This window comes from Haliaeetus leucocephalus, unplaced genomic scaffold (assembly GCF_000737465.1).
Source record: "Haliaeetus leucocephalus isolate CR32 unplaced genomic scaffold, Haliaeetus_leucocephalus-4.0 Scaffold587, whole genome shotgun sequence".
In the NCBI taxonomy this organism is placed as follows: Eukaryota; Metazoa; Chordata; class Aves; order Accipitriformes; family Accipitridae; genus Haliaeetus; species Haliaeetus leucocephalus.
Window position 1 is genome coordinate 2,221,531 of NW_010973023.1, and position 12,816 is coordinate 2,234,346.

The 12,816-nt window shown below is 44.0% G+C and overlaps 1 protein-coding gene across 3 annotated transcripts in view; it reads right to left on the reverse strand.

Moving 5' to 3' along the window:
- The window catches only part of HDAC4 (histone deacetylase 4), a 231,926-nt gene that overhangs the window by 17,352 nt on the left and 201,758 nt on the right, over positions 1-12,816 (reverse strand). For all 3 annotated transcript variants that reach the window (XM_010577919.1, XM_010577917.1, XM_010577918.1), the window contains 5 exons: positions 8,622-8,729; positions 8,011-8,066; positions 6,915-7,002; positions 5,483-5,602; positions 3,365-3,462 (listed from right to left, as the gene is read on the reverse strand). In XM_010577919.1, the coding sequence (XP_010576221.1) occupies positions 3,365-3,462; positions 5,483-5,602; positions 6,915-7,002; positions 8,011-8,066; positions 8,622-8,729 (470 nt within the window). The remainder of the gene's footprint in view (positions 1-3,364; positions 3,463-5,482; positions 5,603-6,914; positions 7,003-8,010; positions 8,067-8,621; positions 8,730-12,816) is intronic.

Here is a 12,816-nt window from a genome sequence, read left to right on the forward strand (position 1 = left end):
CCCCCCCCAAAATACAGCAATCATGATATCACCCCAACCTCAAGACGGGGCAGCCGGTGATTTCAGCCCTCGGTTATGAAGACAATAAGCGACAAAGTGCACGGCAAGACTGCTCTTCGCTTCACATTTTTAACTCTTGTTCTCACTTTTGAAATGGCTCGGCAGTATTAATAAATACTAAGAGGTCAGGCTACCCTGTCCAACTCATTGATGCAAGTTACTGTCCTTTCTTTGGAACAAGTAAAATGACACTGAAACAGGTTTTCAGTGCGGGGATGATAGGTTTCATTTGGATTTATTTATTCACTCATCAGAAGACTAATTTATGAGGACAATTATCTCAGTTATTATTTCATCAGAGCACATGCTTTTATCAAATCCATACACCAGCTCCTCCTGAAATAGAACAAAAAAAAAAAAAAAAGCATGTTGCTTATTTTTCTTTTGCTTGTTTTACACAGAAAGAGGTCTTGCTTCCCTAAAAGCAGACAAGCATGCGAAGAGTTAAGGCTTAAAAAAAAAAAAAAAAAAGAAGAAAAAGTATATCAGTATCTTTGCCTAGCTCAAAGGATTTCCACTGATTCCTCTACAGACTTCAAAGCCTCACAGTTTGGCATTTGGACTGGTTTGAATTAAAGCTCAGTTCTCCACTGTGAGTTTCCAAGTTCATGGTGAAAATGCCTGCTGCTTCTGGAGTTCATTATGGCCAATTTTCTTATCTTTTCTTCATCTTAGGTTTGATCCCCAGCAAATGCAACGTGGCATTCGATGGGGTGGAATAACAAGGTGCTGCCTTGAAGGCATGCATTGTCTCAAGGGGCTAACACAAGAAAAGAAGAAAAAAAAAAAAGGATATATGACCCATTCCCTTCACTTTCTAACTCTCAGAGGACTATAAATTGCAAACTTCAAAGCGTTATTTTACATTAAAATCAATAGAAAGATTCAGGGGGAAAAAAAAATGTTTTTCAAAGAAGCTGGTTAAGATTTAAAAAGGTCACTTGATAATGTATTATCATGACCAAACTTGGCATTAGATAAAAAAAAGCTTCCAATTTAACTTATTGACTGAAGGTGTGCACATGGGGCAGACTACAGGAGGTGCTACCAAGGAGGATGAGTCACAACATCCCTCGGCTTCCCAAAACCCCACCAAAATAAGGGCTGTGGCTCGCTCCAAAATATGTTCCCCAAATAGCTGCAGTCTCTGGGCAAAAAGACAGCAGTGCCTATTAAGGAATGGCTGGCAAAGGTCCTCCTGTGCAGACTGAGCAATTTTCCAGGAGCCTTGAAACTCAATTAATATTTAATAGCAAGTATGTCACTCCGTCATGAGCTACAAGTTCTCTTTGTAATGAAGAGATCAGTCTTGTTGACTGCTGGGATAAACAGACTTCCACTTTGGAGGAAAGTGCTGCTTTCCTGTAACAGGAATAAAACATCGAGACAAATGACAGTTATTTGACTGGATGTTATTTTAAATTGTATACATTCTTTGAAGGCTTTTTAATGGCAGGCTGAAGAGTAAAAGCTCTCAGTAAACTGCTCAGTATAATGGAATACAAATACGCACACAGTGAACAACAGAAAATAATGCTCCCAGATTTAACGCTATTCCATGAAGGCGATAGTCCATCTGCCTGTCGCCAGAAATGCATCCCATGTTTTGGCAACTGTGTGTCTCCCTGAATTTATGTGGGGTGGTTGCCAGAAGTGCGCTAAACCTGGTTTGAGGACAGAAAACCCACTTCAACCCATAACTGTGAAAAACGGTGCCAATTGAAGAGGATGGACCCACAGCATAGGAGAGGCAGGGGGTGCAACAGGACAGTCTCTAAGAAAAATAAAGCCTATATATACGGCAGGTCAGAGAATTATATTTGTTCTCCTGGAAAGAGTATCAGAAGGGAAAGCATGGTCTCACACTGGCCTCACTACTGGATTACTTACAAGTTCCCCTCTCCCCAGAGATCCACCTTCATTTCACCTTGTTATTCTGTTGCTTCTTTAGTCAATTTTATCCTGTTCTCTGCAGCTCTGGGAGGCAAATGCATCACTCCAGGCTTGCAGAAGTCCCCAAAACACCAATGATGTACAATCGCCCTGTTGGGTTATTTTGCCCATTAGCTGCTCAGAGCAGCAAGGTGATGTTCGACCCATACTTTTGCAGTGCTCCCGTAGCAACCCTGCTCAGAGAGACCACAACCTGGGTGCGCATGACCATAGATAAGCTAACGTGTGTTTTGCTTCATGCATCTCTTCCGATAATGCTGATAGGAGGAAAGTAAGGATCAGATCAAACAATTCCCTGCAGTTACCTCCCTGTGATCCTCAGATATCATATGCTTCTGTGAGCAGGTCAATAAGACCCAGCAGGACATGAACAAGTCAGTCAACAACTGGCTTCATCCTCTACTCCATTTGGAGACTCAAATGATGCCATTTTTTTTGAGCATGCTTGAATATGCTTGTAAAACCCAGCACAGTGGTTTGTAACTGGCTTTACTATTACTGCTAACCAAGGAGGATATCCCAGCAACACATTAATTCAACTCCACAGCTTTGCTTACCTTCATTCACACTCTGACAGTGAGTGATGAGTAACACTTATTTAAGAGATGGTTGTATTTTTATTCATAACACACAACATGCTGCTTCTGAGGAGAAACCAGAACCCAGTAAGAAAAGCACAAACCCCACAGTTCAGTCATTTCAATTTCCAGTTGGTTGGTATAGGCATATTTGATATCTTGGGCGAATACTAATAAAATCTAAAGCTTATCAAAACAAGCCCACGTCCCTTTGCTAGGTACACTTGGGAGTGAGCTATGGTGCAAGTCAGGAGCAGAGCTCTTGCAGGAGAGGGACTGCATGGCTAACTCACTCAGAAGTTGGGTACAATCGTCTGCAGTGCAGTAATGATGTCTCAAGCCTTGGGGCAGCTGCACTCCCAAGTTTCAACTCATGATGACTTTTTAACAAGTTTTTCTGGGTTCCCCTCCCCATCCAGGTGCATTTACCCACAGAAGTACTCACCCCAAAGAGGTAAAAAAATTTTTAGCCAAAACTGGAAGACCTTACTCATATCAGTTGACATTTTACATTCATGCATCAATCAGTGCTGAGCAGCGAGTATGTCAATCCCCTAATGTCACAGCCACACTTCTTATGGCCAGAAATATCCTATTTACTTAATTAAGTTTTATTTTTAGTATGGTACTCAAAAAGTAACTGCAACTAGATGTAAATCTTGTATTTCTAAACTTAGCAAGAGAGAAGCTCAAGATTAAGGAGGACTGCACGAGGAAAAAGAAACCCAGTTTAGGTGAAAAATACATTTGTAAGAGGAAAACTTCAATATTACCTGAAAGCAGTTAAGTATTCTGTGTCTCCCATCGGTGGATCAAGGCCACCAGTAAAGGCCATGTTAACGTTGAAACCAACTCCTGCTCCTGTGCCAACCTGAAAAGGGGAGATGGTACTCTTAATTACACATACGGAAACAGCAAACTCTGGCAACACACCTCTGCTGTCTTAATATTCTTCCAGTTGAATATGGATTTTGATTCAATAGCTTGGTGGTAGTGAGGTTAATTTTTCCCTCTAAAGAAAGCTGGTTCCCAAAACAAGAGTGAAAATAAAGCTCCTCCATGATCTGATCTTTATGGGAGTTGTGCACCAGTGGTATTTGACTGCTGCTCACCCAAACCCCACCTCTTCATCAACTGGATCCTCTTCCTCTTTTGCAGGAGAGTCTGTTATATGCAATACCCTTCCTCAATTCATTTTTAGCTTTATTCAGAAGCATATTTTATATTTCATTACAGTTGCAACTGGGGGGGAAAACCCATAGTTTTAATCAGAGCGAGCTCCCCCTCTGCTGGGGAAAAATATGATTTGCAGAGAAGAGATTTTTGCTGCTTGAGGGACACATGGGTGGTAAATGTAAGTACATCCCCATCCTTGCATGTACTGCAAACGTCCCCATCTGCATTGACTGCAAATACCTGAGAAAGGGGAAACCTGAAAAATAAACCAGGGTTTTTTAGTAATTCATTTGCCAAGAAGCAGGGCCATGTTTTGCCCATCCATATTGAAATCCAAAAGCCTGTGTTCAGTCCCTTCATCAAGCAGGGACCTCGTAGCTGCCTGAGCATGGTGGTCGTGAGGACGGGCTGTGGGTCTATAGGGACAGCAAGGGAGCCAGGCAGTATCTGCTGCCAGTGGCCGCTGGGAGCTCCGCACAGGGCTCTGAGCTCCTACACACACAGGTAGTTTTTTGTGGGTTTTTTTTAGGTCTCTGCATATGAAAAAAAAAAAAAAATTGAAAATTAATGTGTTATACAATACACAGCCAGATAATTCAGGCTAGATAAAGCTACAGGGCTTTTATTGCACATTATTCCTTGTATTGGTGCAAATACAGCTGGTAGAAAAACACAGGGGGTTCATCCATCCATAGTGGGTTATTTATCCACCTGTGGCTTTGAATTTATTTTGTATTTAAAGCAGAAAAATTCACTGCAACAGTAGCGCACAAACAGGGCAATGAAGCATTATCACATTATGTTTAAGTTTCTTTAGAAATCGAAATGGAAACATCCATGTTTGCTGAATGGGAAAATGTAAAATTGACACGGTAAGAACTCTAGGAGTTTCCAGATGTAATTTGGAGTGCCTCAGAGCACACAAAATGAAGTATTTTATGAAATTTCCCTTTGATAAATCACTCTGGAAGGACAGTATTTCCTGCCAACCTAGAGGGAAAGGAAGGACGTGACTGATGTAGGAGCATCCACCCAGAGTTCAGGGAGAAAGGTGTCCCAGCTCTGTTGGCCCAGCCCTTCTGCTGCAGGCTCTGAGGACACCACCAGGAACCGGTGGCTTTGGTCCAGCAGCATCAGCAACTGCTGCTCAAATCCCACCATCAGGGCCGTGCAATGTGAACACAGCAGTGGTGGTGAGCAATGCCTCGGCAGGGCCAGGAGAAAGGGAGATGGAGGGGCTCCAAGGCTGTGCCAGGAAACCCCAGCGCTGGTGACACAGCCACGGACAACCTGTTCCTCCTGCATCTAAGAAACAAATTATGCCTGTAACGGGGAAATCCTGAAAAGTACATGGAGTGCTGGGACAGCTGGCAAAGGGCTCCTCTGGAACAGGTTGTCCCATAAGGGCTGGAGAACCTAATTGCATTGACTGATTTTCTGCTCCTTAGCCAAGGTATGTGCTTTCCTGCCAGCTCACAGGGCAAGACACAATGCCTGCGGCTGTTAGGACTTGGATGAGAAGGCACCAAACACAAAAACCCAGGCGATACATTCCCAAAGGGGCACTAATGAACACGAGTGTGGGAGCGGTGGCAGGAGCTTCTCTCCAAGCCTTGCCTGGCAGAGGCTCCCTGAGATTTTGGGGGGCACCTGAATCCCAGCCCCAAGCAGTCCTGTCAGACATGGACGGATGCTGTGCTGACCCATGCTCTTACCTCGTCGGGAGCACCACTGCCTGGAAAGAAGTTCCCATCATCATAGCGATGTAGTGAAATATAAAGAACATTAGGATCATTGTAGAAAGCTTGCTGAGTACCATTCCCATGGTGAACATCCTTCAGGGACAGAGATTGCATTATATGAGGGACGTTAGTACCTTAGTAAAAACGCACATTAAAGCCATCAACTTGGGATTCGGAGGGTTTTTCTTTGCTGTTGTGCTTTGTTTTCTGCGCTTCTCTGATCTAGCTGAAGCAGTTTATTGCAAATGAGAGTAATCTGCTTTGCACAGCTAGCTTCAGGTTACGCTCCTTTAACACATGGGATAAAAGAGGGTAAACACAATCTCAAGCGTATATCAAAACTGAGGACAGGACCAATTTACTTGGATGGGGAGAACTGGATTCATATCTAATCATGGGGGGTATATTAGTCACCCCAAATTTGCATCTTTAATCTGTCTGTGGGATGACCACTGACACAAGTGCCCAGCAAAGTTGTGTTGGACCCAACAAGGTTACACGACACAAACCCATTACTCACATCCCCTATTGCATTGCTACTTGGTGCAGAAATGCAGTCTGTAACAGGATGGGTATTCAAAATGGCCCTTCCTGACATGCAAAACAGTTAGAGGGAAGTGAGGAAAAGGATGTCCATCCAGTAGGTCAAAAAGACAAATACATCCATTTTAACTTGTGGGTCTAGCCCATGGGAGATTTGTGGCAATATAATCAAAACTCTTGGCCGATATCCAGCAACTCAAATGCCTTCACATCCGCATAAATACATTTTTAAATCTATTAAAAAAATATATATATCTATCAGCCTCATTTTTAAATCTATACATCGCCACAGCAAAATCCCCCAAAGCTCTTTCTCAACTCTGCTGTGCTGTCTGCTGAGTATTTCACTGTCTCGTTCCAATTTAGAGATCACTTTTGACTGCCTGCCCACTCGCCCGGAGGCTGCACTGGCCCAGAGGCAGGACATTGAGACCATCCAGACCAATGGTCAAGCCATGCCACACAGCCTGTCCCTCTCAGTAACTGGCCCTCACATCTTGAAAAGAAATCTGGGATGGATCATAACAGTTAAGGTCAAAACCTTCAGAAAAAAAAAACCCAACAAAAGCCAGCACAGTTTGCAGTTACCCATCCTTGAGACTGTGTTATGGGCTTGTTTTAGAAAGCAACTACTTATTAATTATAATTTTATTCTGAAAACTATGGACCCTTTAAGAAATTTTTCTTTTATTAAGACACTGTAATGAAAAAACCCCAAACTTTAAAAAACAAATTTTGGCTTGCAGACCACAGGCAACATTTTTTTCACTGACACAGCCAGGGTTGCCCTTACAAGGAAAAAAAAAAACCCTGAAAACTTTCCACCTGCTCTCCTAAAGGGTAAGAACCAGCATTTACTCACCCAGTCCACTATAAGGATTTTGCTAACATTCAGCCTTTGCTGGAGCAGCTTGGCTGCGATTGCCACGGAGTTAAAATAGCAGAAACCCCTGGAGGTGATGAGAGGGAAGAGAGAGGAAAAGTTGTTAATTATAGGTTTCCTTGGTCCCAATGCATCTATTATCTAGATATAACACAGCAGGAAGAAATTTCTTCTGTTCTCACTCTTCTTTCCTCCCTAGAAGATGCACGTGTGCTCAATTAGACACACAAACCAGCCATGCAGCAGCAAGGGTCCTGCAGTCTCTCTGGAAAGGCAGAACGTTTCACACTTGCCCAAAGCCACTGCAATGAGGTGTTGCTCGGTGCCAGCTGCCCACGAGACCTCCAGCGCTGCATGTGAGGGAAGGGGACAGAAGCAGACAGGGAGAGGATGCGTCGAGCGGGAAAGGAAGGGGAAGGACCCAGGGCTGGAGCCGACACGCTCAGAGAGGCCTCAAAACACTGGGTTGAGGGGAACTCAACAGCAAGCACTCATCTCCCACCAACGAGCGCTGAAGCACCCAAGACAAGAAACTTCAGCACACGTTAAGCCAGATATACAAAGCCAACATGACTTATGCCTGGGACCCTGATTTGAAAACAGTCGGATAGGAAAACCCCTGCTATATTAAACACATGCAAGACGCCTGACTTCAGCTTTTGCTTTGCAAAGCCTTCCCACTCTGACACTCTCCTAATTCAGTGCTGTGACCCCAGGACACAGTTATGTTTGCTATTATTACTATTAGTTGCGTATCCTTGCTTTCCTCACAATGGATGAGCCATCAACATTTAATTTAAACAATTCACAAGAGAAAAGCAAATAAAAGCATTAGCGCTTTTTCAAAGCGTAACTGTAATGCTGATTCTTGCTAGAAAATACGCATCTGAAACCACTAAGCAGGATCTTGCCCTCTTCCAGAGAACTACTGGGAGCTTTGAATATAATACTGTCTTGCATATCAATAAGCAAGAAATTCTGTAATAATAACCTAACAAACTACCTTTCTAATTTCCAGCTGCAGATCACACAACAAACACCAAAGCAAGTTGCTAAAGCACATACGCATACTTACATGGGTGTGCTCTCTTCTGCATGGTGACCTGGAGGCCGAACAACAGCAAATCCATTCTATGCACAAAAAATAAGAAAATGAAGAAGTGAGACAGAAAGGAAGGTTTATTGCACAAAGACGGATGCAGAGGTTGCAGCCAGAAGCGTTAATTCTGCTTTGGAACTATGTAGTTGTTCTCAATGGTTTTCTCACAAAACCATAGCAGTGGATGATGCTTTCCCTCGTTTTGGAGGGGGGGGAAAAAGTCCACATTAATTTTACAGAAACTGCTTGGTACAGCATTTCCTTCCATTCAGGGAAAAAAAAAAATCTGAATGAGGTCACTGAAACAGCAAACAGGCTGGCCCAGCTGAAGGCAAGAGCAAAACCCTCAGATAACACTGGAATAGTGATTTCATTTGCTGCTCTGGTTTCTTTCTTCCTTTTAATCAGTGTGTAAGAACATTCACCAGGAGTCTGTTGTTCACTTGCTGATATCTTCAAAGATTTTTATGACTAAAGCCAGATGGTGGCATTAAAATGAAGCTAACTGGACCTCCTGAATAACACAGCCCTGAGCTGAGTCCTGTACAGAGCCTATATCAAAAGCCAAATGTTCTTTTCATACCAACCTTCAGTTCTCCCGTGGCTACTTTGAAAACGAGCTCAATGACACAGCCCACGGCCAGGCGAGCAGCACCGGACGAGTGAACTTCATTCCAAATTGTGTCACTGTCGACCTAACAGAGACACACACAGGAACTACGTTTAGGAGTAACAAGGACAGTCAGGAAACAGAAACTCATGTTTTATAAAGGCATTATTAATATGTAATAAATGCATTAAATTTAAATGCATTAAATTGCAGAACTGATCTTGGCAGTACCAGTGCTGGGACCCCAATGACTGTAACATCACCACTACCAAGTGTCCATTCAACCAAATGACACTCAAGAGATGACCATTTGCAACAGCTCTGCAATGCTAAAGGGTCAGTGCCGTAACACAGGAGCAAATTCAGCATCCCAAGCACTGTAAATTTGCAGGTGTCTCCTACCAATACTCCTACCAACACCACGGTATCAGTATTTCTCTTTAATTGCTGGAGGAAACTGATACCAGATGAAGTAAAAAGGTTTATAAAATAATGTAATGATTCTATAAAATTAAAAAAAAGAAAACCACAAGAAGGATGTTTAATAATGGACGCTTAAAAGATGCCTGCCCAGGACTGCCAGGGTAAGGTTACGCTGACAGCAGCTTCCCTGGGGAACCATAAGATCAACCCTGTCTCATCAAAGCTAACAACAGGCCTTCAACATCTAGCTGCTGACTACAGACATCTACTTCAACGCTAAATATTTGACAGGACCACCATCCTCTATATTTCCCCCCTGAAAATGTGCAAATAGGCCAAAGGCAAGGGAAGGCAAGGCATTCTGCAGACATCCCCATGTTGTTATTATATGAGATCATGTCCTAATTTCAACAAAAAGTGAGAAGCCTTGGCTTTTACCACATTCGTCCCGCCAACCGTATGAAGACAAGATTAGTTTGCAGACACGTGATGAAATGCCTGTTCTCTTTTTTGTTACTGCCATTCAGCCGCGACTCTGCAGAGAGCAGAGGGGGAAGGACGGCTCCCGGGGGGCTCTTTCCAGGCCGAAGCTCTGGATCTCCTCTGCTGCGCCCCCGGCTGTCTTGCACGCAGCGATGAAAGTGAAGCGTGTTTGCTTCTTGCCAGTCACAGCCTTTGCAAAAGCCAGACTGCTGGGACTGTCCCATGTCAGGTCAGCTCAGCTGCCCAAGAACAGCATAGGATAAATGTAACATTTCTCAGTGCAAAAGATCACCAGCTATTTTTCACATATTACTCTGTGTTGAGCATATTTATGGAAACAATGGCAAAGGAGAAGGAAAGAAAGAGATCGTTTGTTTTGTCTGGCATCCAGTCTGCTCACTGAGCTGCGGGGAGATGCGAGTGGCCCTACAGGAGATTGATCTGTCCCCTTCACGGCTGTGCTAAAGCCAGTGGAAATGGTCCCAGGTTATGTTATCAGGGACAGCTTCTGGCGGCATCTGCCCTGAGGATGCTTTTGAAGTCACAGTAAACCAAGAAAGCATTTGGAGAATACCAAAAAGCCATCTCTGTGTGGCAATGCTGCCAATATGTGCACTGTCCTCAGTCTCTGGGGAAAGCCACCACATCAGTGGAAAAGCCCATATTTGTGGTATGGGAACAGAAATACAATGGCATCTGAGTTATGCACGACACCTCCAGGAGTCCTGGATCAGTACTGCACACATGAAGGAGATGGGACTGATCTGACTATGTCCCTCCAAAAGCCCCTAGCAAGGTGGGAAGAAGACCAAGCTGCTTCTCCCCCCGCCATCCCCAGGGCATTAGTGCTCTACAAGGGTCTGTCTTTGGGATCCTAATCAGCAGTCCTGTAAAAACGTTATGGGATGGTCAACCTGCTTTGCGATCAGGATAACACTGCCTCATTCCCTCGGGGGATCCAGCAGTCTTCATCCTCAGATCCTCTCCCCCCAGCATCCGTGAGTGGGAGACACTCGTGGTTTATACAACAGAGAACATCTACTTGCCTTTTGCTAAGAGCTGACCAACTCAGTGCCCCTGGTCTCACTGCTCAAGTGAGATACAGCTGCACTGTGCAGTTTGGGCTGAGCATATCTAACCCATCTTTCTTGGTCTTGAAAGAAAATGCTGCAGGATGCCAGTAGCTAAGAGCTTCCCTCTCTGCCTGGCCACAGCAAGTACCAGGCGCCCTCCACAGATGCAGAATTGCAGAGAGCCATCTTCGTTCACTGTGAAGCACCAGAGGAATGGAAATACAAAAACCTCAAAATTCACATGTCCTAAGCATGGCTTTACAGACCCTCAGATTTCCTCAGACTTCTGTTCCTGCCAGCCTTCCCCATAAAGCATGCAAAAGTCACCAGTGCCTGAGCCAAGCACCACCATGTTCAGGCCGTCTGATGCCTGCAGAAACCAGGCTCGTGTTGGCAGCATTTCAAGAATGAGGAGGGCAACACAGAGTGATATTAAAGAGTTATTATTTCTGCAGAAAGAAATTAAGTACTTAGAAAAAAGCATTCCACCTGTGATTTAGAAGCCAATTTCAAGGACTCTGCCATGCCCCCCCAACTCAGCTCCGCAGCAGGAGGAGGACTGGATCCAGAGACGTCTGCTGCCACCCGCAAGCTCTCCACTGCCCCATCCCACATGCAAACATCTCCAAGATAACGATTAACACCCAGCCACCTTCCCTGGAACGGATGTCTGGAGACCACTGGGCCCTACTCCAAGGCAGCACTTCATCATCTGTGTGACTGTGTCTGAACAGTCCCACTGAAGTCATCAGTGCTCTGCAGCAGGCAGGCGTAGACTCTGCCATGGTGGAAAATGTTATTAATGTGGCCCTGAGCTGGACTGCTCTCCAGCTCTGAAGCTGCTGCTGTGTGGTGCACGGGCTGCTGTTGACCCCTCCATCATTCCTGAATTCTGAAGTTCATTACAGGGTAGACGCTATTTGGCTTTCACTGCCTATGAGCTCTTTGATGTAGCTGCCATCACAGGAGTTGTTGCTGGGACAGCACATCAAGCCTTACCATCTGGAAGGACTTTACGGAGAGAGGAAGCATATTTCTTGCCTTTTGTTGATCCAACAGCGTGTATTTCTTTTTTCTTCCGAGCTGGAGGATACAGCTGCGTCAGAGATACTGAGTCTTCCACATCTGCCGCTGTTGGATGAGGAGTGGTTGTCCTGGTCAGCACACTTGTCTCCTTGAGAATAATACTAAAGCCTTGCTCATTCTAATAAAGAGGCTGCTGTTTCTACTAGGTAAGCCCATAGGAGAGGGCTCTTTTAGAGGTGGGGAGAGGGAATTCAGCGCCTGGGACCTGCTGCAGGCTCTTAACCTTCGCAGCATGTACCATTATTAGAAAATTGATGAGGGAGGGAATGCAGAAGTCGAACGGTCAATAGCTTGACGCAGGCTCTCTTCTAGAAGGAATGTCCAAGATGTTTCAGAGTGAAACCCAGAAGTTTTTCCTTCCTTATAAAGTTGAAGTCTTTGTTAATATACACAATGAGGTTCCTACTTGCACTGTATACTCTACTATATGCTAATGTGCAGCTGTTTAAAAATGAAATGAGCATTGTATAAAAGGTTTCATTATTCTAATATTTTCTTTAGTTGAAGAGCTATGCAGATAAGAAATTAAGCATAGGGACAGGTAGAGACAAGTTGTACTGCAGTTCCAGGCTCTGCAAAGCGAAGGGGGACGAAAGAGTTCTGCTCTTCCCTCATCACTGCTCTTCATCATGCTTAGGCAACAGCAGCACATACCGTCTGTGCTGCCAGCGAGTTGTTTTTACCTAACCATGTCTCCTACTGCTCTAAAGCACTGATTAAATAACCATGCTCACATTTTGTTCTTCTAAGACTTGCTAATTAGTTCTTCTCATTTCCATTCCATGGAAGTAATTTTTGTTGTCTCTGCTCTGTGATAACGTACTTTGCTTGCACAGGTAAAGATTTTTATATGCTCTAATCAAGACCTTACAATCATAAATGGACTAACATACTTTGGAAGAGACCAAACCCACATTTAAAGACCTAGATCTTTGGATATTTTTAGAACATGCATAGAAAAAGAAAATACTACACACAAAAGAAAACAAATTTATTAGCTATCGTAAGATCAAGTGTTTGAGTTTTTTGAAGAATTTGGATGCAAGTATGCTGGAACTATTTTGCAGATTTCCAAAGCTCAAACTCCTTTCTCCAAAATCTTCTTCT